Below are 24,883 nucleotides of genomic sequence, written 5' to 3'. Positions count from 1 at the left end.
CTTGGCTGTTATTTATATATTTCTATAAGGTATAAAAGGAGTTTAAAAAGAAAAATATATGGTGGGGAAAGAAGAGCTGAGTGACTGCATATTTCGGTCAGGATTAAGCCTAACATTTTAAGTTGCAAGTTACAGAAGATGTAGCTCCACATGGTTTTAAAAAATAAAGGGGACTGGGACGCCTGGTGACTCAGTCAGTTAAGCATCTGACTTGATTTCTGTTCAGGTCATGATCTCAGGGTCCTGGGAATGAGCCCTCAGGCTCTTTGTTAGGGGCAGTGAGCTTGGGATTTTCTCCTGCCCCCTCACTCTGCCCCACCCCTGCATGTGCATGTGCACTCTCCCTCTCTCTCTCTCAAATAAATAAATATAGTCTTGAAAAAAATAAAGGGGACTTTTGGATCACCTAACTGTGTAGTCCAGAGGTGGTATAAGCTTCAGGTACAGTTTGCTCAGGGCTCTGACTTCATTTCTCTGTGCTTCTCTCTGGTGAAACGTCTCCAGTGCATAGGCTTCATTCTTGGACTGGCTTTTCTCCTAGTCCCAAGATAAGAGAAGTGAAGCTACAGGGTTTCTCTTTAATATCTTTATTTAATCTAGAGGAGAGGAGACACCACTGAACAGGAATCCTAGCTTCATTCTAACTGGGTCCCTCGCATTCCAGAGGCTGGTTTTGTTTTGAAAATTATTGTGGTGGGGCGCCTGGGTGGCTCAAAGGTCAAGCGTCTGCCTTCAGTTCAGGTCATAATCCTAGGGTCCTGGGATCAAGCCCCACGTTGGGCTTCCTGCTTGGAGGGAAGCCTGCTTCTCCTTCTCCCACTCTCCCGGCTTGTGTTCTCTCTCTCAGCGTGTCTCTCTCTGTCAAATAAATAAATAAAATCTTAAAAAAAGAAAAATTATTGTGATAAAGGAGAGGATTATCCTGATTGGCTGATACCAATTAAGTCCCACCCCTAGAGCTGGGGGTAGTTCAATCCTACCCTAAGAGCAGGTAGGGAGGTATGTGGCTTACATGTTGAGTCTTAGTGTCCCTTGAACCATGTATATGCATAAGAGTGTCACAGAAGCTGGGATGTGAGTTAGAAGGCAGTTGAGAATTTGAAAAACACACTGTGCCTTGGCTACATACTTTACGTGTTCCCCTTCCCTTCTGAAATGACCTCAGCCATCACAGGGAGAAATTCCAGGTGAATGAAAGATAAGAGTTTAAAGCAACTAGAAGAAAATACTGGAGAACATACTCGTGAATTGTGTGTGTGTGTGTGTGTGTGTGTGTGTGTGTGTGTAATTTTGGAGTAAAAAATACCTTTTTAAATAAGATTTTTTTTTAAAGCCACAAAAGAAAAGGCCGATAAATATATTTCAGAATTTAAAATCTCTGTATGACCAAGTCACCATGAGCCAAGCTAACAGATATGGGACACATAGAAGAAAATATCTGGAATTCCAGTCAGAGACAAAAGATTAATATTCAGAATATTAGTCTTATTAATATTTCGTCCTTGTTATAACAACCTACCAGTGGTAGCTCAACACAGCGAGAGGCTATATTTCCCGGCTCCCCTTCAGTCACGTGACCAAGTTCCCGCAGGTGGAACTTGAGCAGGAAAAGCTAAGGGCAGCCTACAAGTTCCATTTTCAAGGGTCAACAGCTGTTCTTTCCTTTCCGTCTTTTCCCTTTTTCAGGGACGCAAAGGTGGTGACCTTAGGGCAAGGACACCACCCTAGTGCTGTGGCTCCGAACTGTGCACGGAGGCCTCTGGGGAGCCACAGCAAACTGAGGGGTGCCGTGGGCTCTCTTAGCAGTTTGAGGAAATAAAGCTGCATCTGTGTCGCACGTGGCATGAAAGCTTGAACTAGTTCACGTTTTCAACGTGAGAACACTAAATTCTTGATAGCGCATCTTTTTTTTTTTTTTTAAGATTTTATTTATTTGTTTGACAGAGAAAGAGAGCACAAGTAGGTAGAGAGACAGGCAGAGAGAGAGGAGGAAACAGGCTCCCCGCTGAGCAGAGAGCCCGATGCAGGGCTCCATCCCAGGACCCTGAGATCAGGACCTGAGCCGAAAGCAGAGGCCCAACCCACTGAGCCACCCAGGCACCCCGTGATAGCACATCTTTGAGAAGAGGGATTTTGGAAGCAATTGCCCCAGGAATATCTAGGTTGAGCAAGAAATGAGAATGGTGGTTTCCCATCTGATTTTAAAGTTTGGTAAATTGTGCCAGGGGTGCTACGTTGTTAGGGCATAAATATTTATGAAGTTGTTTAGAGCTCATTATGTAATAGATGGGATTGTTATTCTTTTGGCCAAGGAGCTCTGCGAAAAAATTTCTAAGACATGTAAGGGTGCTGGTGCAGAGAAGGTTTGGGGATGTGTGTCTCGTGGTGGAGAACAAGAGTGGAAGAGTCTGGGTCCTCATGTGATCTCATGTGATCTTGTGGATGTCCTTGAACAGAAATGCCTAATGTTGCTGAACTGCCACCTACCTCTGGACTCTAGACTTGTTTCCTATCAAAGTCACTGTGTTTGGGAGTCTGTTTCGACAGCATACAGACAATGTTGCTGGCCTGCCTATAGACCCACAGCCCACCATAGAGGTCACCTTCAGACGGTTCCTGTACATGCTGATTTCCTGAGTTTCTGCCTGAGAGGGTTCTCTGCTTGGGGCTGGGCTGGCCTCTGTGTGGGCAGACAAGAAAGACTAGGGAGTTACTGCCCCAGGAGTGGTTGGGTGAAGACCCTGGTGCTTTGTCCCTCAGTGGAACAATTCTGAGGCATAGTCTATGGAGCCTCTTAGAGGAACCCAGGAGGGGCTGTACCCTAGATGCCCACCTCTACTCATCAACCTGTGCTTTCTTGGCTTTCTACTCTTCTCTCACTTTCCCAATCCCCCGCCATGTTTCCTGGGACTATCTCCAAAAACAAGCTACTTATGCCAGATCCTTGTCTTGGAGTTTGCTTATTTTGGGGTGGGGGTTGGTTACCTAACTGAGAGAAGCACTAGCCCATCCCCTAGCAAATACATAAAATATGTAAATAAGCACTGCAAAGCAACAAGAGAATGGTAAACAGCTCAAATAAAAATGGCAAAGGATTGGGGTACCTGGTGGTTCAGTGGGTTAAAGCCACTGCCTTCGGCTCAGGTCATGATCCCATGATCAAGCCCCGCGTCGGGCTCTCTGCTTAGCAAGGAGCCTGCTTCTCTCTCTCTCTCTCTCTCTCTCTCTGCCTGCCTCTCTGCCTACTTGTTATCTCTGTCTGTAAAATAAATAAATAAATAAAAATCTTTAAAAAAAAAAAAAACCTTTAAAAAAATGGCAAAGGATAATTGTAAGCAACTCACAATAGAGGAACGATAATTGGCTAGTAAACACATAAGATGTCCACCAGGAACTGGCCAGTGGTAATTGAGATAGCCCAGCCCAGTAATTGAGAACACCAAATGATTCTTGGTCCAATGGTCTGAGTTTGAATTGTGGCTTTAATACTTTCTGGCTCTATGTCCCTAGGAAAAATATTTAACTTCTTTGTGCCTCTATTTTCTCATCTATAAAAGTGGTATAATAGGTCGTCTGGGTGGCTCAGTTGGTTAAGCGTCTGCCTTCAGCTCAGGTCATGATCTCGGGGTCCTGGGACTGACTCCCACAGTGGTCTCCCTGATCAGCCGGGAGCCTGCTTTTCCCTCTACTGCCCACTTGTGCTCTCTGTCACTATCTCTGTCTCTCTCAAACAAATAAATACTTTTAAAAAGTGGTAATAATAATAATTCTCTTACTGAGTTCCTATAAAGATTAAATGATAAATAATTAAAAATATTTTAAGTGCTTAGAACAGTACCTCAACACAGGTATCACTATGTAAATGTCTGTTAAACAAATAAATAAAATGCCATTTCACCCATCAGAATGGTAAATATTAAAGGAACCAATCTATTAAATGTTGGAAAGGATTTGGAGCAACAGACTCAGACATTTGTGGCTGAAGAGCAACTTAATGGTATTTATTAAAATTAAAATGCCTACATGTTCTTGGGGCACTTGAGTGGCTCAGTGGGTTAAGCTTCTGCCTTCAGCTCAGGTCATGATCTCGGGGTCCTGGGATCAAGCCCTGCATCGGGTTCCCTGCTCAGCAGGGAGCCTGCTTCCTCCTCTCTCTCTGCCTACCTCTCTGCCTACTTGTGATCTCTGTCAAGTAAATAAATAAATAAATAAAATCTTTTTAAAAATCCCCATACGTTCTTTGTCCCGGGAATTTTACTTCACTTGGCTGCCATAGAAAATACACCTACTTGTGTGTAATAGACCTCATTCAGGTATTTCCACCACAGCATTGTTTGCAATACAAACCGAAATGAACCTAAATGTTGAGTAATAGGACAGTTAAACTGCAAACCGGTGGCCGTCGGGTTAAATTTGTCCTGCAGGGATGTTCTGCTTAACCTGAACAGTGTTTTAAAGTCCTGGATTGGTTGCCAACATTACAAAAATTAGATTTACATTACAAAAAAACCCAGATTTTCACATACTCTTAAAACACTGGAATCAAAGGGTGCCTGGGTTGCTCAGTTGGTTGAGTGCTCCCACTCTTGGTTTCAGGTCAGGTCATGATCTTGGGGTCCTGGGATTGGCCCCGCGTCAGGCTTTGTCCCCAGCTCAAAGTGTGCTTGAGATTTTCTCTCTCTCTTCTCACTCATTCACTCGCTCATTCTGTCTCTAAAATAAACAAATAAAATCTTAAAAAACAAACAAACAAACAAACCACTAGGGGGTGCGTGGGTGGCTCAGTGGGTTAAAACCTCTGCCTTCGGCTCAGGTCATGATCCCAGGGTCCTGGGATCAAACCCCGCATTGGGCTCTCTACTCAGCAGGGAGCCTGCTTCCTCCTCTCCGCCTGCCTCTCTGCCTACTTGTGATCTCTGTCAAATAAACAAATAAAATATTTTTTAAAAAAACACTGGAATTCAAGTTAACAATCTTCAGGTCTGTGTAAATAGCATTTCTGCTCACAGGATACACCTGCTTCATATTGTCACTTTACTACCTGAGTCCCTTGTAGGCAGTGGAAAGTGGGATCTTGGCAGATGAGTTAAGGCTCAGCTATGTAATGAGATGTCTATAATGAGGTAAATACAATATAGTAGGATAGATACATGGAAAGATCACCAAGACTGAAAAAAAAAAAAAGGAAGATAGAGGGCCATTATGATGCCGTTTTTGCAAACAGCAATGAATTATGTATTTGTATATATATACACTAGAATGTAAACTATAAAGTTCAGGAATCTTTGTTTTTTTGCTGTACTCTGTGCTGAGAATAGTACTTGGCATACACTGGGTACTCAACATATATTTGTTTAATAAATATTTCTAAATAAATGCACAAAGGAATTTGGGGAGGACACATACTAAATAAGTGATTTTGTCAAGGGACTGGCATTTGGGGGTGGCGTTTGAGGAACTGCTTTGTATAGTCTGATTTTTTTTTTTTTAAACAAGCACATAGTGTTGTATTACTTGTGTACATTTTAAAAAATTAAAGACGACCCGGCACAAACTCCCTAAGTGATCAAACCCAGATTCAAAGTTAAGTCTCCACTGAAACCATCCTGAGAAAAATGAATGGGGATAAAAATAAAGTTCTGCATTTATGAGTCAAAAAAAAAAAGTAACCCAAAATACTTAACCACTGGCTCAGAATTAATCAGCAGGGTGATGAGTCAGCTGGAGACATTGATGTGATCTAGCCCACTCTGGATGTGGGATGAGGTTCCATCCATAACCACAGTTTTCCCTGGTGGCCTCACAGCTTCTGATCTGCAGCTTTTGTTTTTTTTCAATTCTGCGTCCACGAGTTTATGAAGGCTTTGCACACCATGTACCAAGGCACCCAGCTTGTAAGTTTCTTAAAAAGGAAAAAGAAAAGGAATCAAGAAGCTGGGGTAGGTCGCAAAGACAGAAAAAGAGAAGAGCTTGAAAGCCAGTGTTTGGAGATCAGACGGTTCCCCTCAAAGGGAGGACAGGCCTGACAGATTTTCAGAGGCATCAAGAATAGACTGGTCTTCGCGGATGCAGAGGCGTTCGGAGCAAAGGGACACCCCATAGGGGGCTTCTCGGTGCTATGTTTGGAAGCAGCTCTTCTCACCCCAGGTTCAACTATCATTAAACAGCCTTCCTTCTTATCCTCCAGGTTTGGAGTCAAGCAATTGTTCACTGTTCCTGGGGACAGGATGTTCAGAGCTGTTCTGAGACATCAGGAGCAAAGACACTGGGGCGGGTCGGACGGGGACGGGTCGGACGGATCGACGGATCCCTACGGTGCGGTTAGCAGAAAGCAAAGCAAGTCCTGCCCATCGCGAAGACTCGGTATAGGAGCCCCTAAGTGTGCACGCCACGGGCCAGCCGGGGTCCCTGCTTGACTGGTTCAACCCAAGCTGCCAGGCAGCTCGGCCCGCTTCAAAGTTCGATTTTCCAGCCCTCGGACTCGACCACCCCTCCTGAAAGGTCCAGTGTGCGAAGCTACCAACACCATCCCAACCGCGAACCCCAGCCGCGAATCCCACCCTCAGCGGCTGCTCGTCAGCCCGCCCGCCCACATTTCCGCCGGAAGTCGGCCTAGAGGCCCGCGTCGCGTGCTGACGTCACAGGCCCGCCGGAAGTTTAAAGAAGCGCCCTGAAGGCGCCGCTTCGGCGCTAGTGGAGGTTGACTGATCCCGGCGGTAAGGTCGCCTCCGAGGGCTCTTTTTTGACACTCAGCTGGACCAGGGGCGTCTGTCTCCTTGTCTGATCCGCCCTTACACCTGTGTGTGAGTGTATATGTGTGGGTGTGGGTATGTGGTCGCAGCCCCACCCCTCCACCCCTCAGGGCACCCACCGTATCCCCTCTGCGCCTTTTACACCCCGTCCCCCAACCAGGCTCCCGGCCCCCGGGGAAAACTCCGACCAGGCCCACCCGCCGGGACCCCCGGATAGTGTAGCCTCGGATAAGCCTTTCTGTCCGGTGGCCAGCGTAGGCACCTCAGAGATTAGGAATAGAAACCAGGACCCAAGGCTCCTGGCTTAATCTTCCCAGTTAGCTTTTCCTTCCGAAGTCCTATAGTCCCGTTCACAACCGCGGGATCTCAGCATCCCCTGACTTTAAAATTATTTTCCACACTTTATACCGTCCCCTGACTCCCACCCTGTTTTATTGTGTGGGTGTTTTATCGATGTCTCTGCAGCCAGATCCAGCCTTCTAGAAGAACCATGCCTCCTGCAGCTTTGGGTGCCACCTGTTGTGCCAGGCACACGCCGCTGCACACGAGCAGATGCCGTTTGAGTTCTCCGTGAATGTTGGGAGGAGGAATGCCCGAGCTGCCGGTAGAAAATTATCCAAACGGGAAATATGTAGGCTGGGGACCCTGACTCACATCGTGAGAATTGCTGCTCATTGTTTCCTCCGTCTTATCTCGTGAATAGTTTGTAGTTTGGTTATCTCAGTTGGAAGTCCTGCCTGGAATCATATCTGCTAAGGCCAGAAGTAACCGTTTCCAGTTAATACAGGCCTGTGTGTTGACTCTGGTCCCCCTGGGTGATCCACGATTGTTGTGGGAGTGAGTCCCCGACTGCCTCTGGGGGATGTTTGTTCCAGTAGTATTGTCAGCAGATTCTTTTGGGTACATTCCGTATCAATATCTACGTGGGTTTGTATTTAAGTAAATACAAAGATGATTTGTTGCTGGTGGGAGGGAAAGTGTATGCATTTTGCACATCCCCCCCCCCATTTAATTTTGGAATGTGTAGGCAGAAGATGCCCTAAATAAGTCACAGTGGTTTGATTAGGAAGTTCTTGAAGGACAGTCTCAGTGCAAAGTGGGCGGTCTCAGTGCAAAGCAGTGTGTGCATAAGGGCTGCTGAATTCTGTTTGGGGACCCGTTTACAGAGTTGATATCTAAGAATATGCACCTTGGAATATATCCCCCAGTAGTAGTCACACTCTTTCTGTTTCTTTGTAGCCCCAGGATGGACTTCTTGGTTCTCTTCTTGTTCTACTTGGCTTTGGTGCTGATTGGTGTTGTTATGATCTGCATCTGCTCAAAAACCCATTACCTGAAAGGCCTGGTCAGAGGGGCAGCACAGGTAATGGTGATGCCTGGAGACCACTGGATTTTGACTACCACCAGTCTAAAAGGCTCATCAGTTCCCTGATGGAACAAAAAGAGAGTTGCCATTTTTATTATTTGTTCAGTTCTTTCATTTATGGTATTTGTGGTCTATTCAAAAGTCTCTCTCTCGCTCTCTCTCTCTCTTTTTTTTTTTTTTTTTTGTTATTGTTGAAAGTAATCTTGTGATGTCGCTTTGAGAGAAGATAACATTCTCAAGGTTGGCTATTTTTCTTTGAATTTGATGCCTGTAATTGGGCCTGGATGTGAGCAGTGTGTGCCTAGAGGGTCCTGATGGGTGGAACTGGGGGCTGTATGACCAGGGAGTAAGCATCAGGCTGCCAACCATCCTTCAGGGGGCAAAGTGAGCAGAGTTGGGGTCAGCAGCCTTTGGGAACGGGTTGACTTGGGACTGACCTGGGTTAATGCTTAGTGATTACAAATGAACTCTGGAACGTAGGATTGAACCCAAGGTAGGGAAGGGAGTGGAGTTCACATTAACATACCTACCAGCCCCTCTACTCTCCTTCCTTTGCCTGAAGACCGCAACATGGTGCTTTCTTTGGAGTTAGAGTGGAAAGGTAGGAGAGGAACTGGCATCAAAGGAAGACCAGCTGAGGGAAACCCTTTATTTTATTCTCTCTCAAATCTCTTCTCTGCCCTTAATGCAGAAACACAAATCCCCAGTATCACTAGCTCAAAGGGGAGCATCTGGTATGTTTGGGAGCGGGGAGAATGCGAAATGACATTGAATCCTTCTTTTTTGTTTAGATAATTTCCTATATAATTCCAGAATGCCTTCAGAGAGCTGTGCTAAAATTGCTTCATTACCTCTTCCATACACGGTATGAGTTTAAATACTCTCTTCTTGTCCGGGCGGGTCAGTTGGTTAAGCGTCTGACTCTTGGTTTCAGCTCAGGCCCTGATCGCAGAGTCCTGAGAGTGAGCCGTGAGTCGGGCTTTTTGCTGGGCATGGGGCCCGCTTAAGATTCTCTCTCTTCTCTTTCCTTCTGCCCCTCCCCCTGCTCGCTCACTCTCTCTCTCTCTCTCTCTCAATAAAATCTTGAAAAATTTTTTTAAAAATACTGTTTTCTTTACTGTTTTGATTATTATTTGTTGCTGTCCCCTAGCTTCAGGACACTGCTTGTTGGTTTCCTTCCAGTTCGGGGAAGGAAGCTGAGAAGGATCAAGAATCCTGGGTTTAGGACCTCTGCTCATAAATAATCTGCCTTTTATTTCTGGAGTTTTCACAGAAATATTTAAGGAATGGCAATATTACATGCATTTCTATGAAAAGAGATACATCCTGATACCTCAATCCCCAATAAAGACAAAAGGGGTGCCTGGGTGGCTCAGTCAGTTGAGCCATCCAGCTCTTGATTTCAGTTCAGTTCATGACCTTGGGGTCATGGGATCAAGCCCCACTTTGAGCTCCCGGCTCAGAATGGAGTCCGCTTGAGATTCTCTCTCTCCCTCTGTCCCTCCCCCTGCTGTCACACGCTCACACACTCTCTGTCTCTCTGAATAATTAAAATACTAAAAAAAAAGTTAATAGATGACATCTATTGAGTACTGAGTATTGTGAGGCAATGTGGGAACTGTCTCACATGGTCTCTTGCATAATTCGTGCTATTATCAAGCCCAAAGGAAGTGGTTGGGCCCAGGTTAACTTTAGTATGACACGATTTCTTCATGGAGAAGGCCACATGCTGCCTTTTTCCTTTCAGAAACCACACCTTCATTCTTCTGCACCTTGTCTTGCAAGGGATGGTTTACAGTGAATACACCTGCGAAGTATTTGGCTACTGTCGAGAGCTGGAGTTTCCCTTGCATTACCTTCTTCTGCCCTACCTGCTGCTGATTGTAAACCTGGTGTTTTTCACGCTCAGCTGTGTGAGCAACCCTGGTAAGTTGAGGCCCTCAGTGTGGAGACTGGCGGCAACTCAGCCATCCACCTACACGGTTACAGACTAGTGATCCCTCTGGAGACTTGGTAAAAGATGTGATATGCAGTGTCTTCATCATCTTCTCGTTGGGATTGTCTTCTGATTTTATTTGTTTCTTCTTTGACCCTTGGGTTATTTAGGACAGCCTAAAATTTTCTACATGCTTTTTTAGTTTATTTTTTGATACTTTGTGTTATGTAGCGACTTTGTGGTCTCTGTGGCCCTGTTTCAAAAATTTCATTGGTATTTGCATCATGCCCGGTTGTGTGTCATTTTTGTAAGTGATCTGTGTGGTTTTGAAATAATGTATATATTCTAGTTCTTGGGTGTAGACCCATGTGAGTTCATTAAGTCAAGTTGGTTAATTATGTTCAAATCTTTTATGTTCATCCTAATATTTTTGTTTGCAATAACGGAGAGAGGTATGTTACCTCATTCTGATGATAGATTTGAGGTTTCTCCTTGTCAGTTTTGGCTTTACTTATTTTGAAGCTATTATAGATGTATGTATGTATAGGTGTGTATAATAGTTATGTATATATTTGTATTATATGCATTCAGGTTTAGAATTGGTATTCCTTTTTCCTTGAATGTTTTTTCAAAATACAATGAGCCTCTTTGTCACTAGTAATGCTCTTTGCTCTCAGTTTTCTTTTGTTTGATATTATACTTTTTTTAAGAGGGAGAGAGGGGTGGGGGACAAGTGGCAGAGGGAGAGAGAGAATCTTTTTTTTATTTTTTAAGATTTTATTTTATTTGACAAAAAGAGGTCATAAGTAGGCAGAGAGGCAGGCAGAGAGAGGAAGGGAAGCAGGCTCCCTGCTTGAGCAAGGAGCCTGATGCGGAGCTTGATCCCAGGACTCTGGGATCATGACCTGAGCTGAAGGCAGAGGCTTTAACCCACTGAGCCACCCAGGCGCCCCAAGAGAGAGACTTTTAAGCAGGCTCCATGCCCAGCGCAGAGCCCAACACAGGCTTGATTTCACAATCCAGAGATCATGACCTAAGTTGATATCAGGGGTCAGATGCTTAACCGACTAAGCCACCCAGGTACCCGTTACCGTTTTTTTTTGTTTGTTTTTTTGATTGATATTTGCTTGGTATCTTTTTTCCATGCCTTTACTTTTAAGCTTTTCTATCCTGGAAGCCCCACCTGTCCATCAACGGACGAATAGGTAAATGTGATGTGCCTCTTCAATGGAACAGAGTTTGGCAATAGGAGTGATATGTGCTAGAACATAGAGGAACCTTGAAAAACTATGCTAAATGAAAGAAGGTGGATACGAAAGACTACAAGTTGTATGAGTCCATTTATAAGAAGTATCCAAACAAGGCAAATGCATGGAGACAGAAAATAGATTACGTGATTGCCAAGGGCTGGGATTCGAGAGGATTGGGGTTGACTGCTAAGGGGTTTCTTTCTGAAGTGATAGAAATGTTCTAAAATTGATTGCAGTGATGGTTGCATAACACTGTGAATGGACTAAAAACTGTTAAGTTGTACACTTTAAATGGGTGAATTGGGCTTATGAACTGTATCTCAGTAAAGGTATTTATTTTAAAATGAGTTATTTAGAATAGTAAATACAGAAGTTTTTAGTCACTCTTTGTCAGGACAGATTTTGTGAATGTTCAGTCCATCGGATCGCTCGAAACCGACACTTGTCCTTACGTTTTTCAGGTACCATAACAAAAGCAAATGAGTTATCATTTCTTCAAGTTTATGAATTCGACGAAGTGATGTTCTCAAAGAATATGAAGTGTTCTACTTGCAATTTAAGGAAACCAGCGCGATCCAAGCACTGCAGTAAGTTTGGCTTTGGTTCATCCCAGCTCTGTCCTTGCGCAGCAGACACATGGGCCTTGTAGCAAGAAAATGTTACAGAAATCTAGAAGCAGGACCATTTTTCTCTTAGACATGGAGCAGCCACTGCTGGTAGAGACCAGATAGTGGTTTCTTACAGATGACTGGAGGTGAGCTCTTATTTTATTTTATTTTAAAATTTTATTTATTTGAGAGAAAGGGAAAATACGAGTGGTGACAGGGCAGAGGGAGAGAACAGAGCAAACTCTGCGCTGAGCAGGGAGCCCTGACACAGGGCTCAATCCCAGGACCCCAAGATCGTGACCCGAGCCGAAGGCAGACATTTAGCCCAACTGAGCCACCTGGGCTCCCCTGAAGATGAAGCTCGTAATGTTCTTGTGTAGTGGGCAACTCAGTCCTGGACATAACAGCCTTTCCTTTGCCAAGTGGTAGGTCTTGTTACCCAACAGGAATTTCTGTGGGATGTTATGTTTACAGATGTCTTTCATGGCAGAGCCTACTCCTCTGGGGAATAACCAAGATTCTAGACTAGTGCTGTCCAACAAAAATACAAATTGAGCCACATGTGATTTAAATTTTCTAGTAGCCACATTACAAAAGTAAAATGAGGGACCATTAAATTTAATGATACATTTTATTTAACCTAACATACCTAAAATATCATTTTAATGTGTAGTCAGTATAAAAAATCATTCATGGATAGTTTATATTCTCTTTTTCATACTTAGTTTTTGAAATCTGGTATATATTTTCCATTTACAGAACATGTCCACTGAGACACTAAACTTCCCCGGAACTACTTGATCTATATTTAGATTTTATAAAATTTGCAGTAGGAAGAGCAGATTCACATACCCAAGTTATTCCAGAAATTCTTACGCGTTTTAAAATAACTGAATCAGTACCAAAAAGTCATTTTCCTTTAATGCCTACATAATGGTTCATCTTTATCAGAAGAATGGATTTGACTTTAATTGTTTTGACTCTAGTTTTAAAATTATATCTGTTCAGGGGCTCAGTGGCTTAAAACCTCTGCCTTCGGCTCAGGTCATGGTCCCAGGGTCCTGGGATCGAGTCGAGTATCAGGCTCTCTATTTGGCAGGGAGCCTGCTTCCTCTCTTTCTCTCTGCCTGCCTCTGCCTACTTGTGATCTCTGTCAAATAAAGAAATAAAATCTAAAAAATTAAAAATTAAAAAAAATTATATCTGTTCAAGTAACGCTCATATTGAACTTAACGGAACATTGCATAAATTGAAAAACTATCTAGAATTTATCAATATCAACAGAGTATGCTTTCATATTTTTCTTGTAGTCACATTTCAAGTGCTTACTAACCCACCCGTGGCTCGTGGCCACTGTACTGATGCTGTGGTTCTGATAGCTCGGTGATAGCAGCCGTCATTTCTTCCAGCTCATACTGCCAAGAGTTCATAAAAAAAATCTCCATAGATGTGTGTGGTCTCATTGTTCTATCAAGGACTGACTCAGGCTTGTGGCTTTCCCCGTTCTGTGCAGGTGTGTGTAACAGGTGTGTGCACCGTTTTGACCATCACTGTGTTTGGGTAAACAATTGTATCGGGGCCTGGAACGCCAGGTACTTCCTCCTCTACCTCTTGACATTGACGGCCTCAGCTGGCACCATGGCCGTGGTGAGCACTGTGTTTCTGGTCCAGTTGGTGGTGCTGTCGGACTTGTATCTGGAGACTTACGTTGATGATCTGGGACACTTCCAGGTTGTCGACATTGTCTTTCTCATTCAGGTAATTAATGTGCAGGTAATTATGTTGTAGGGTGTATGTTTCTGACTTTTGGTTTCAAAATTGGAAAAAGGACATTTTCCTAGTCAAAAGATGAAGCCGTTCCTTTTAAAAAAATTAATATGTAACTTTTAAATATTTAATTACTTATTTAAGATTTTATTTATTTGAGAGAAAAAGAGTGTACACGGTCACACGCATGAACAAGGGGAGGGGCAGAGAGAGAGAGAATCTCAAGCAGACTCCCCACTGAGCATGGAGCCTGACACAGGCCTCAGTCTCACAACCTTGAGATCATGACCTGAGCTGAAATCAAGAGTCAGATGCTTAACCGACTGAACCAACCAGGTGCCCCAGTATATAGTTTGTTTAGTTGATATATAATACATTTACCATAGAATTCATCCTTTTATTTAGTTTACTTATTTTTAAGTTTACTTATTAATTAAGTAATAAGTTTACTTATTTTTTTAGTAATCTCTACACTCCATGTGGGGCTTAAACTTATGACCCCAAGATCAAGAGTTAACCTGCTCTTCCTACTGAGCCAACCAGGGGCCCCTAAAATTCATCCTTTTAAAGTGTATAGTCTAGTGGTTCAGTTGTGTAACCTCTACCACCATCTAATTTCAGAACATTTCATCACCCCAAAAATAAACTCTTACTTATCAGCAGTCATTCCCCATGCCGCTCTTTCCTGGCAACTACTAATCTACCTTCTTTTTTTAATGGATTTGCCTTTTCTGAGTATTTCAGATAAATGGAATTGTACAGTATGTGGCCTTTTGAACTGGCTTCTTTTTTTTAACTTAATATGTTCAAGATTCATCCATGTTGTACCATGAATCAGTATTTCACTCCTTTTCGTGGCTGAATAATATTCCGTTGTGTGGATGGACCACATTTTATTTGTTCATCACTTATGGACTCTTGAGTGTTTTTACTTTTCATTTGTTTTTGAATAAGGCTACCATGAACATCTGTGTACGAGTTTTTTTGTGGATACAGGTTTCTACTGCTTTTGAGTCAGGCCCAGGAGAATTGCTAGGTCATATGGTCACTATATTTGTAATCATTTGAGGAGCTGAGATTGTTTTCCAAAGCATCTTCACCATTTTACATTCCCACCATCCATGTATGAAGGTTCCAACTTCATACATCCTTGCCGGATACTTGTTAGTATCTGTCTTTTTGATTAAAGTCATCCTAATAGATGTGAAGTGGTGCCTTACTGTGGTCTGATTTGTGTTTCCCTGATGACTTAACGATGCTGACCATCTTTTTGTGTGCTGCTTCGTCATTTATATGTCTTCTTTGGAGAAGATTTAGAGGAGAAGCTCATTTTTTTGGATTGTCGTTTCTTCTTGTATTGTAAGATTTTTTCATATAACCTGGACACTTGATCCTTCACAGGTATAGAATTTGCAAGTATTTTCTCCCATTCTGTGGGTTGTCTTTTCATTTGGGGGATAACTTTCTTTGAAACACAAAAGTTTCATATTTTGATTTTATATTTTCTTTTGTTGCTTATGCTTCGGTGTCATATGTAAGAATCCATTGCCTAGGGGTGTCTGGGTGGCTCAGTTGGTTAAAGCCTCTGCCTTAGGCTCAGGTCATGATCCCTGGGTCCTGGAATCGAGCCCCACATCGGGCTGTCTGCTCAGCAGGGAGCCTACTTCCTCCTCTCTCTCTCTGCCTGCCTCTCTGCCTACTTGTGATCTCTGTCTGTTAAATAAATAAATAAAAATCTTAAAAAAAAAAAAAAGAATCCATTGCCTAATCCAAGGTCATGAAGATTTATACTTAGATGTTCTTCTACGTATTTATTTAGGTCTTTGATCCTTTTTGAGTCAGTTTGAGTATGTGCTATTGGGTTGGGCTCTAACTTGATACTTTTAGTATGTGAATGCCCAGATGTCCTGCATCTTTTGTTGAAAAGACCCTTCTTTGCTCATTGAATTGTTTTGACACCCTTGTCAGAAATTAATTTACAATAATGTAGAGTTTTTTAAAAAGCTCATTTGATGACTAAAAGATTTCTACTGAATTTATGGGAAGTGGCTTATGAACAGTCACTAGGGAACTACTTACTTCTTCTTGAGTGTTTTTTCCTTTGGTTTCAAAGAATATAAAAATGCCATGAACAAGTGGGATATACTCGGATATACTCCATGAATGCAAGGTTGGTTCAATGTTAGGAAACTGACTAATATTTTATACAGCAAGGTTGGTTCAATATTAGGAAATTGATTTAATATTTTATACAGAATTATTAAATATAAAGAACAATGACCTGATTATTTCTCTAGATGCTGAAAAGTGTTTCACAGAATTCAACACCCATTCTTATTTAAAAGCACTCAGAAAATAGGACTGGAAGGATACTGTGTTAATATGGTAAAACACAGTCTTTTTTTTTTTTTTTTTAAAGATTTTACTTATTTACTTGATAGAGAGACGGTGAGAGTGGGAACACAAGCAGGGGGAGTGGGACAGGGAGAAGCAGGCTTTCCCCTGAGCAGGGAGTCCAATGCAGGGCTTGATCCCAGGACCCTGGGATTATGACCTGAGCTGAAGGCAAACACTTAATGACTGAGCCACTCAGGTGCCCTGACAAAATACATAGTCTTAAAGCCAGTGTTTTTTTAAAGTTTATTTTGAAATAATTACAGTTTTATAGGAGATTACAAAGAAACACACAGGAAGCCTATGTGCTTGTAAGCCCTTAGCCCCGTGCCAGCATCCCTCTACAAGCATGGCTCAAGGCCAAAACCAAGCAATTGAGGTTGTCACAATCCCCATAGCCAATTGAGATTTTACCAGTTACATATGTGTTTATTTGTGGTTTTGTGTATGTGTGTGTGTGTGTGTAGCTTTGTGCAGTTTGTCCCATGTGCAGCCATGTATAACCACCACTACAGTCAACACGCTGTATTATCCATCACTACACACTCCCTCATGTTACTGCTCACAGCTACAGCTTCCTCCTCACATCCCTAATGCCTGGTACCACTACTCCCTTCTCCACCTCTGTTATTGTTATTTTATGATTGTTACACAAATGGATCATACACTATCTTTCTGAGGTTGGTTTCTTCACTTAATGCAATTTCTTTGAGATCCACACAAGTGGTTGCACGGATCTAGGGTTCCTTCCTTTTTACTGCTGTATAGCATTCCACACTCTGTTTAGCTATTCACCCTCTGAAGGACCCTGCGAAATGCTGCATTGAACATTCCCATTCACAAGTCCTACGTGATGATCTGTCTTCAGTGTGATCGTTGGGTTGACGATAAGTCCACTTTCAGTCTTGGAAAGGACCGCCATCTTCTTTTCTAGAGTGGTTGTACCCCATTGTACATCCTCACCAGTGAAGGGGGAGGGACTGGTTTGTCTGTATCCTTGCTAGCACTTAATGTTATCACTGTTTTTCATTTTAGCCATTCTGATAGGTTGTGTAGTGATAACCTTGTCGTTTCAACCTTGAACAGTTTTTACTCTTAAAAATTTTTTTCAATTATGGGGTGCCTGTGTGGCTCAGTTGGTTAAGTATCCAATTTTTTATTTCTTCTCGGGTTGTGATCTTGGTGTTGTGAGACCGAGCCCCATGTTGGTCTCATAAATTGAAGACATCATGTCGCTTTGCCCCTAAATTCTTGAACATGCATTTTTAAAGAATGTCAACCTTCTCCTATATAACTATAATTATGTTACCTCATGTAAGAAAAGTAATAGTAAATCTATGTAATAAACATAGGATATATAATAAATAGGTACTAAATCATCTAGTCCATATGGAAATATCCCCACTGTTTCTCTTTTTTTTTTTTCATTTTTTTCAAATCAATCTTTTATAGCTTTTTTACCTCCTTGAACCAGATTTCACCTCATCGTTAGGCAACTGAATGTTGTCTTGTTAGTCTGTTTAAAATAATGCCCCTGCTTTTTTTTTTTTTCATGAAATTGACATTTAGTAGTTTAGTTGGTTGTCTTTTAGAATGTCCCTTGTTCTAAATTTGCCTTTTTCCTACTTCTGTCAACAGATTTTCCTCTGTTCCTTCATAATAATGTGAACTGGAAGTTAGTCTAGAGCCCTGATTAGATTCAAGTTAAATATTTTTGGCAAGAATGTTTCCTAGGTAGGGATGTGTATTTCATGTTACTTCCCATCAGGTGGGACATGGGACCCGTGATACACAGCTCTCTCCATGGGTGAAGTGTGTTTTCCCCTTTGCAGTGTATATAGTTTTGTCTTTGTACTTAGGACTTTCTGTAGGATAAATTCCAAAAAATATGTACTGGATCAGAGATTATTAACATTTATAAATCTTTTGACTTGAATATATATTTTTATCAGTGTTCATTTCGTTGAGGCAGAACTGGCATTGAGGATGCCCGGGAGCAGCAGGTGCTTCTAATTTGGTAGGAAACTACTGTGTATCCTTTTTAAAAATTCTATTTCTTTCATTGCTTTTGATTACTTTTCTCATTTGTCAGTTATTTGTAGATCTTTTCTGAATTATGTCCTTTTAACTGTTTACCTATTTGATACTAGAATTACTTTTGATTTGAGATTGTGCAGTAATGACAGTTTATTCTTATATTTGTTTTCAATTTATGTATCCTTTTCTGTATTTAAAAACTTAGACCTCCTTTCTCATCTAATATATCTCTTTTCTTTATAACTTCAGTTAGAAAGTCTCCCCTGTCAAGAGATGCATCTACTTCTCTCTTACTCCTGACTTTCAAATATACTGAACTCTTGGGGCACCTGGGTGGCTCAGTTAAGTGTCTGCCTACAGCTCAGGCCATGATCTCAGGGTCCTGGGATCGAGTCCCTCATCTGGCTCCCTGCTCAGCAGGAATTTGGTTTCTTTCTCACCCTCTGCCCACCCCCCAACTTGTTCTCTCTCTCTTTCTCTCTCAAGTAAACAAAATATTTTAAAAAATACTGACCTCTTTCAAAATTCATTTTCTTTTTTTTTTTTTTTTTTTTTTAAATTTTTTTTTTTTTTTCAGAGGGGGGGAGGGAGAGAGCGAGCACAAGCAGACAGAATGGCAGGCAGAGACAGAGGGAGAAGCAGGCTCCCTGCCGAGCAAGGAGCCCGATGTGGGACTCGATCCCAGGACGCTGGGATCATGACCTGAGCCGAAGGCAGCTGCTTAACCAACTGAGCCACCCAGGCGTCCCTCATTTTCTTTATTTAAAAAAAATAACAAAAATTCAAGCAGTCAGAAGCGTTTAAAAAAAAAAAAAAAAGACGGAGAAGGTGGGGAATTGGGCATAGGTAGTAAAGGTACAGAGTCATATTTGAAAGATGAAGAAGTCCTGGGGATACAATGTACAGCCTGGGAACTGTAGTTAACAATACTGTGTTGTATATTTGATGGTTGCTAAGAGAGTGGGTTTTAAAAGTTCTCATCACACACACACAAAAAAACATTTTAACCATGTGTGGTGATGGATGTATTAACTAAGCCTGTTGTAATCATTTGCTGTATGTCATATTATGCACCTTAAACTTTCAGTGTCCTGTCAATTATATCTCAGTAAAGCTGGGGAGAGAAGCATGAAATTTTAAACATCTTTAGGAAGAAATGAAAAGAAAACTGGGAGATTCGCCCCTCCCCTCCTAACAACTTCACACCCCAGGGGCAACTACTTTTGTAGTTGTTGTTATTGTTGTTGTTTTTTTTTAAGATTTTATTTATTCATTTATTTGTCAGAGAGAGAGAGAAAGCACAAGCAGGCAGAGTGGCAGGCAGAGGCAGAGAGAGAAACAGGTTCCCCACTGAGCAAGGAGCCCGACATGGGACTCAATCCCAGGCCCCTGGGATCATGACCTGAGCCGAAGGCAGCAGCTTAACCAACTGAGCCACCCAGGCATCCCTACTTCTGTAGTTTTGTGTGAACATTTCAGTCTTTTTTCTTTTGTGTGTTTATATAGTCATAGGGAGTTTCATGGAATCTTTTTGTTTTTACACAAATATGATCCCATGGTGAGCCTCGCCTCTTGTCTTTCACATCCAACAATCTTTTATCAGTGTCTTTTCCAAATTGGAACGTAGGAATTGATCTCATTTCTATCGGCTCCTTTTTATTCCAGAGCGTGACTATCCCAAGGTTTGACTTCCTTGTGGATGGACTTTTTTTTTTTTTTTTTTTTAAGATTTTATCCATTTATTTGACAGAGAGAGATCACAAGTAGGCCGAGAGGCAAGGCAGAGAGAGAGGGGGAAGCAGTCTCCCCGCGGAGCAGAGAGGCCGATGTGGGACCGGATCCCAGGACCCTGGGATCATGACCCGAGCCGAAGGCAGAGGCTTTAACCACTGAGCCACCCAGGCACCCCTGTGGATGGACTTTTAACTTGTTTCTTTTAGGAAGAGGGGCCATTCAAATCAGTGTAGTGAATACTCTTGTATGCGCATTTCCATGGTCATGCTGTGTTGAGAGAGAGAGTGATCTCTGTCCATCTGGACTTGATTTTGATGCATGAACTCAGGTCTGTAGTTAGGGCTTTGTTTTATACACCGCTAACAGGGAAGGCACTCCCTCCTGGGAGTATCCTTTCCCTTTTCCTTCAGTGTACACGTTTCATTTAGCTCACTTGGAACTCTTGTACATACTCGGGTTTCCTCCCGGGCTGTTTTTCAGTGCTGCTTGTGGTTCGGTGTTTAGATGGTCAGATGTGTATGCAGGTCGGGGAGCTGGGTGGGCAGCTCTCGAGTGTTTGCGGACTGGGCCGCAGCTGGAGGGTGCAGCCCTTTCTTCTGTCCCAGCCTGGCTGCCTAACGTGCTGTTTCTTCTTTGCCCCCAGTACCTGTTCGTTACCTTCCCAAGGATTGTCTTCATGCTGGGCTTTGTTGTCATGCTGAGCCTCCTCCTGGGGGGCTACCTGTGCTTTGCTTTGTACCTGGCTGCCACCAACCAGACCACTAACGAGTGGTACCGAGGTGACCGGGCCTGGTGTCAACATTGCCCCCACGCGGCCCGGCCCCCTTCAGCAGAGCCCCAGGTCTACCGGAACATTCACTCCCATGGGCTTTGGAGCAACCTCAGAGAGATCTTCCTTCCTGCCACTGCACATTATGAGAGAAAGAAAAACTAAGAATGGGAAGTGTTACTGCCACTTAAATATAGTATAAATTTATTTATACAAATAGTACTTTCTAAGAGTTGGTGTGGTGTTTCTTTTTCTGGTTTCTGCATGTTTATCGATGGGCTCTCAGGGGTTCAGGAAGGGAAGAGAAAACTCGTGTTTCCTTAATCCGTACAACTGCCACGCTGATTCCCGTGGTAGAAATCTTCCCTGTTCATCCTCTGTTCCCTCAGCCTGTTGGAATGGAGTTTATCTCAAGTCCTGGTGCCAAGAGCATCAAAGATGACTTCGCAGAGGTTCCAGCGAACCTTGGTCTCCCACTGTAGATTCGAGGCTTCCGAAGGAAGGGTCTTGACTGTGTCCCCTGATGTGCAGGAGAGTCTCAGTGAGGTAGGGTTGTACCAGCTGCACGCTCTGTGATGCCCTTTCCAGCTCTCCCAGGGAAAGGACTTGGCTTTTCATCTCCTTAGTCATGCTCAACACCCTCACCCAAGCCCTCCTTGTGGCCAGCATGGGCCTTTTACACAGGACCCAATCTTGCACTTGTGGTCCCCCGGCTGCCCTGCCCTGGCTTCTTGTGGCCATGTTCAAGTTTTTTCTGCCCTATTTTTAAAATTCCGAACTAACACCCCAGGCCCCGCGCTGCTACTGCCCCGTTAATTCAGCGTAGGGATGGATGCAGAAGAAAGTGTTGAGGATTTTGGGGAGGGGAGAGTTTTCAGGAGCAGGACACCTAGGATTCCCATGGCCAGCCGCACTGGAGGGGATTGGGGAGTAGGGGGACTCGGGACAAGAACTCGGAGGCCGGGGATCGGATGGCATCATTTGTCACTGCGGCCCCAAGAGTTCCAGACTAGATACACCCTTTGACACGGCCCTGCACCACCACGCCTCTGTTACAGGTGGAAAAGCGCGGTTAAATCAATCAATGGACTTAGAGCGCCGCGCAAAGGAAGCCCGCGGAGCTTCACGTCCGGCGCGCGGGCCGGTGGAGCGCCAAGCCCAGTGAGCGTTCAGTGGTGGGCGCGGCCGCCCAGGTCTGCGCGGCGGAGCGCTGGGCCCCAGGTCCGGGGGCGGTCGCAGGGCCCGGGGGCGGGGCCTGTGGGGCGGGGCGTGCCTCCCTCCGCGCGGGCGGGCCGCGCCGCCAGGTGGCGCCCTCTTGAGAGCCAGCCCTCGCGGCCGCCTGCGCTTGGCCCCTGCGGGCCGCCGTCGCCGCGCTCGGCATTCCGCCGCCGTTCGGCTCCGCGGCGACGGGCTCCCGCTGCCCTCGGTGGCGCCGCACTCGCACAGCCGGGAGCCCGCTGGCCGGCGGCGGCGGCAGCGATGGCCCCCTGAGCGGCCCGGAGCGGCGGGCGGACGGGCGCCGGGGTCGGCGGGCGGAGGCCGGGTCGCGGCCTCTTTGTCTCGGCGGCGGCGGCGGCGGGCGCGCCCGCGGGGCCCGGGGCGGAAGTCCCGACGCGCTCCGGGCGCCCCGGGCCGCAGCGGCCGCACCATGAGCGACATCCGCCACTCGCTGCTGCGCCGCGACGCGCTGAGCGCCGCCAAGGAGGTGCTGTACCACCTGGACATCTACTTCAGCAGCCAGCTGCAGAGCGCGCCGCTGCCCATCGTGGACAAGGGCCCCGTGGAGCTGCTCGAGGAGTTCGTGTTCCAGGTGCCCAAGGAGCGCGGCGCGCAGCCCAAGGTGCGGCGGGCGGCCGCGAGAAGGAAACTCCCGCTTCTTTCCCGCCCCTCGCGGTGACAAGCCTTGGCCAACCACAGACCCTCTTCCCACCGGCGGCGCCGTGCTCGCCCCGGGGCGCGCTCCTTCGCAGCAGCCCCAGTCCACCTGCTCTGGCTTCCTGAGCATTGCTCGGCTGTGGGCCTGCTTGCCGGGCGTGCGACAGCCCGGTCTCGGCGGTGCTGCAGGAAGAGACGTTAAAGGCCTGTAATCGAGTCTCAGACCGCTGTAGGTCATCATCCCGAGGGCCCCAGGAGGATGTCGAATTCTGTATACTGACATTTCCCGGGATTAACAGAGTTCTTCCCCCTGGGACCCAGGCTTTAGAGGGGTGAACAGTTCCCAGGGGGAAAATAGGATTATTTCCTGTTTTCTTACCGTATGGATTAGTGCGCACGTTAAAGCTAAGTTTCTTACCGCTTCTCTTGGATTTGTTTTTGCAGAGGTTGAATTCACTTCAGGAGCTCCAACTTCTTGAAATCATGTGCAATTATTTCCAGGAGCAAACCAAGGACTCTGTCCGGCAGATTATTTTCTCGTCCCTTTTCAGCCCCCAAGGGAACAAGGCTGATGACAGCCGGATGAGCTTGTTGGGAAAACTGGTCTCCATGGCTGTGGCTGTGTGTCGGATCCCAGTGTTGGAGTGTGCGGCTTCCTGGCTCCAGGTACTACCCGAGAAATAGCCTTCTCCGGAGAGGCTCTGAAGAGGAGTTTAGTGCCCCTTAATTGGATTTTGGGAGAGGCATTTTCTGTGTGTTATCTCCTTGGTGTCACTGCCCTGTCTGCTAATACTCCACACCTACGGTTAGATATGGGTAGTACCCATTCCTAACAAAACTTGTTTGTAATGGTAAATGAATTTAAGAGAAAAAAAGAAAGTTCTTCATCTCCAGAATAAGCAAAATATCATTTTTCCTTGGTTGAAAATGATATGGTAGGATTTTGAAAACAGCTATGCATAATGTGGCCTCAAAGATAGATTTTTTTTTTTTTTAAGTAAGTAAATTACACAGTCAGTAAGCATGTAAATTGTTTCACCTTGTTGCAGGGTGACAATACAAAGATCCCGGCTCTTCTTTTTTTTTTTTTTTAATTATTTTTATTTATTTGAGAGAGAGACAGTGAGAGAGAGCATGAGCGAGGAGAAGGTCAGAGAGAGAAGCAGACTCCCCATGGAGCTGGGAGCTCGATGCGGGACTCGATCCCGGGACTCTATCCCGGGACTCTGGGATCATGACCTGAGCCGAAGGCAGTCGTCCAACCAACTGAGCCACCCAGGCATCCCGATCCCGGCTCTTCTAATGGGTGTGGCACATGAGCCTTTTAGAATTTTTTTTTTTTAAGATTTTTTATTTATTTATTTGACAGAGATCACAAGTAGGCAGAGAGACAGGCAGAGAGACGGGGGAAGCAGGCTCCCCACTCAGCAGAGAGCCCGATGCGGGGCTCGATCCCAGGACCCTGGGATCATGACCTGAGCTGAAGGCAGAGGCTTTAACCCACTGAGCCACGCAGGCGCCCCTAGAATGTTTTTAAATATCAAACAATATCAATATATTTGGTGTTAGATGGTATTTTGAAAGATTCATTTTTTGCTTTTGTTGCTCAGAGTCTTTCAAAAATTGATAATCCACGTAGAGTAATTGTTAACTCAGAATTGAGATTAACATGATTCTCAGCTAAGCTAAAAGAATTTACCATGTTCAGTTTCACAAACTTGCTTCATTCTCAAGTACTTGAAGCCTTTGGTGTTGGGTTTGTTTCTCCAGTTTATGTAGATGTTTTCCTTGAAATCTGTTTATCCTCAAAATTTGGCTAGAAGAAAATATACTGTTCTCTGTGGCACCCAGGTAAGTCTCAGTGGAATCCGTACCTTAATTGTCACCAGGCTGGTTTCTGGGCCATCTGAATCGATCACGTGTGTTGTATTTAATATCACAGTTACCTCTGTCCCTTCATCAATCACCTAGTAAAGTCAGGCTTCACATCTTCTAATTCATCACGTAATTTCTCATTTCTCTCTCCTGATGCTGTCGCGCTGGCTTTCTGGCAAAGCAAAAGCAGATGTCAGTGACAGGAAAAGGTCCTAGTGGTTTGAGCCAAGATTTGCCACGCTGGGGCGAGGGGCTGCAGCTTCCCATTGGGGAAGGCGGGATGGTTGGTTTGAGGTGGTGGGGGCCGAGTTCAGCCCGAGGGAACAATCTGGCTTGCTTTCTCCTTGTGGTTCTCCCCACCCTCCACCTCCCTGTAGGCCACATCGGTGCCCTGGACCTGGAGCGTCCTGAGCAGCCGTGAAATGTGGCAGGAGCTACAGATTGGCCTCTGATGGCGGGGGGGGGGCGGTCTGGCAAAGCAAAAGCAGATGTCAGGGACAGGAAAAGGTCCTGGTGGTTA

The 24,883-nt window shown here is 44.7% G+C and overlaps 2 protein-coding genes and 1 long non-coding RNA gene across 7 annotated transcripts in view; 2 read left to right on the top strand and 1 right to left on the bottom strand.

The window, feature by feature from the left end:
* Nucleotides 1-423: 423 nt before the first annotated feature.
* On the bottom strand, nt 424-6,550 carry LOC132026476 (uncharacterized). Its single transcript, XR_009406926.1, has 3 exons — nt 5,685-6,550; nt 4,527-4,713; nt 424-858 (listed from the first exon to the last, which is right to left on the bottom strand). It is a non-coding gene; the product is annotated as an uncharacterized LOC132026476 (long non-coding RNA).
* An 81-nt stretch (nt 6,551-6,631) lies between these two features.
* On the top strand, nt 6,632-20,835 carry ZDHHC4 (zinc finger DHHC-type palmitoyltransferase 4). Of its 3 annotated transcripts, none has more exons than XM_059414378.1 (8): nt 6,632-6,716; nt 7,218-7,356; nt 7,992-8,115; nt 8,910-8,983; nt 9,866-10,044; nt 11,766-11,891; nt 13,426-13,670; nt 20,488-20,835. In XM_059414378.1, exons 3-8 carry the CDS (start codon nt 7,999-8,001, stop codon nt 20,776-20,778), a joined length of 1,032 nt encoding a protein of 343 aa, XP_059270361.1. In that variant the 5' UTR covers nt 6,632-6,716; nt 7,218-7,356; nt 7,992-7,998; the 3' UTR covers nt 20,779-20,835. The 3 variants fall into 3 exon arrangements, with proteins under 3 accessions (XP_059270361.1, XP_059270360.1, XP_059270359.1); XM_059414377.1 differs by having other exon boundaries at nt 6,662-6,803; nt 7,218-7,409; XM_059414376.1 differs by having other exon boundaries at nt 6,664-6,803.
* A 1,354-nt stretch (nt 20,836-22,189) lies between these two features.
* Nucleotides 22,190-24,883, top strand: part of INTS15 (integrator complex subunit 15) — a 13,637-nt gene continuing 10,943 nt past the window's right edge. Inside the window, exons 1-2 of one of the 3 annotated variants that reach the window (XM_059414374.1) lie at nt 22,190-22,423; nt 22,933-23,154. In XM_059414374.1, the coding sequence (XP_059270357.1) occupies nt 22,262-22,423; nt 22,933-23,154 (384 nt within the window). In that variant the 5' untranslated portion in view covers nt 22,190-22,261. Of the gene's footprint in view, nt 22,454-22,544; nt 22,718-22,932; nt 23,155-24,883 lie in introns of those variants that run through there. The other 2 variants (XM_059414373.1, XM_059414375.1) reach the window with 2 other exon arrangements.

The sequence above is a fragment of the Mustela nigripes genome, chromosome 11 (genome assembly GCF_022355385.1).
Source record: "Mustela nigripes isolate SB6536 chromosome 11, MUSNIG.SB6536, whole genome shotgun sequence".
In the NCBI taxonomy this organism is placed as follows: domain Eukaryota; kingdom Metazoa; phylum Chordata; class Mammalia; order Carnivora; family Mustelidae; genus Mustela; species Mustela nigripes.
The sequence above is the reverse complement of the archived record's forward strand: the minus strand, read 5'-3'. Positions and strand labels throughout refer to the sequence as shown.

Bases quoted from the DNA above. Each gene is read 5' to 3' on its own strand.
- ZDHHC4 (XM_059414378.1), top strand. From the start codon at position 7,999: ATGGACTTCTTGGTTCTCTTCTTGTTCTACTTGGCTTTGGTGCTGATT. The intron at 11,892-13,425 runs GTAAGTTTGGCT...CGTTCTGTGCAG, and splicing joins AGCGCGATCCAAGCACTGCA to GTGTGTGTAACAGGTGTGTG. The intron at 13,671-20,487 runs GTAATTAATGTG...CTTTGCCCCCAG, and splicing joins ACATTGTCTTTCTCATTCAG to TACCTGTTCGTTACCTTCCC.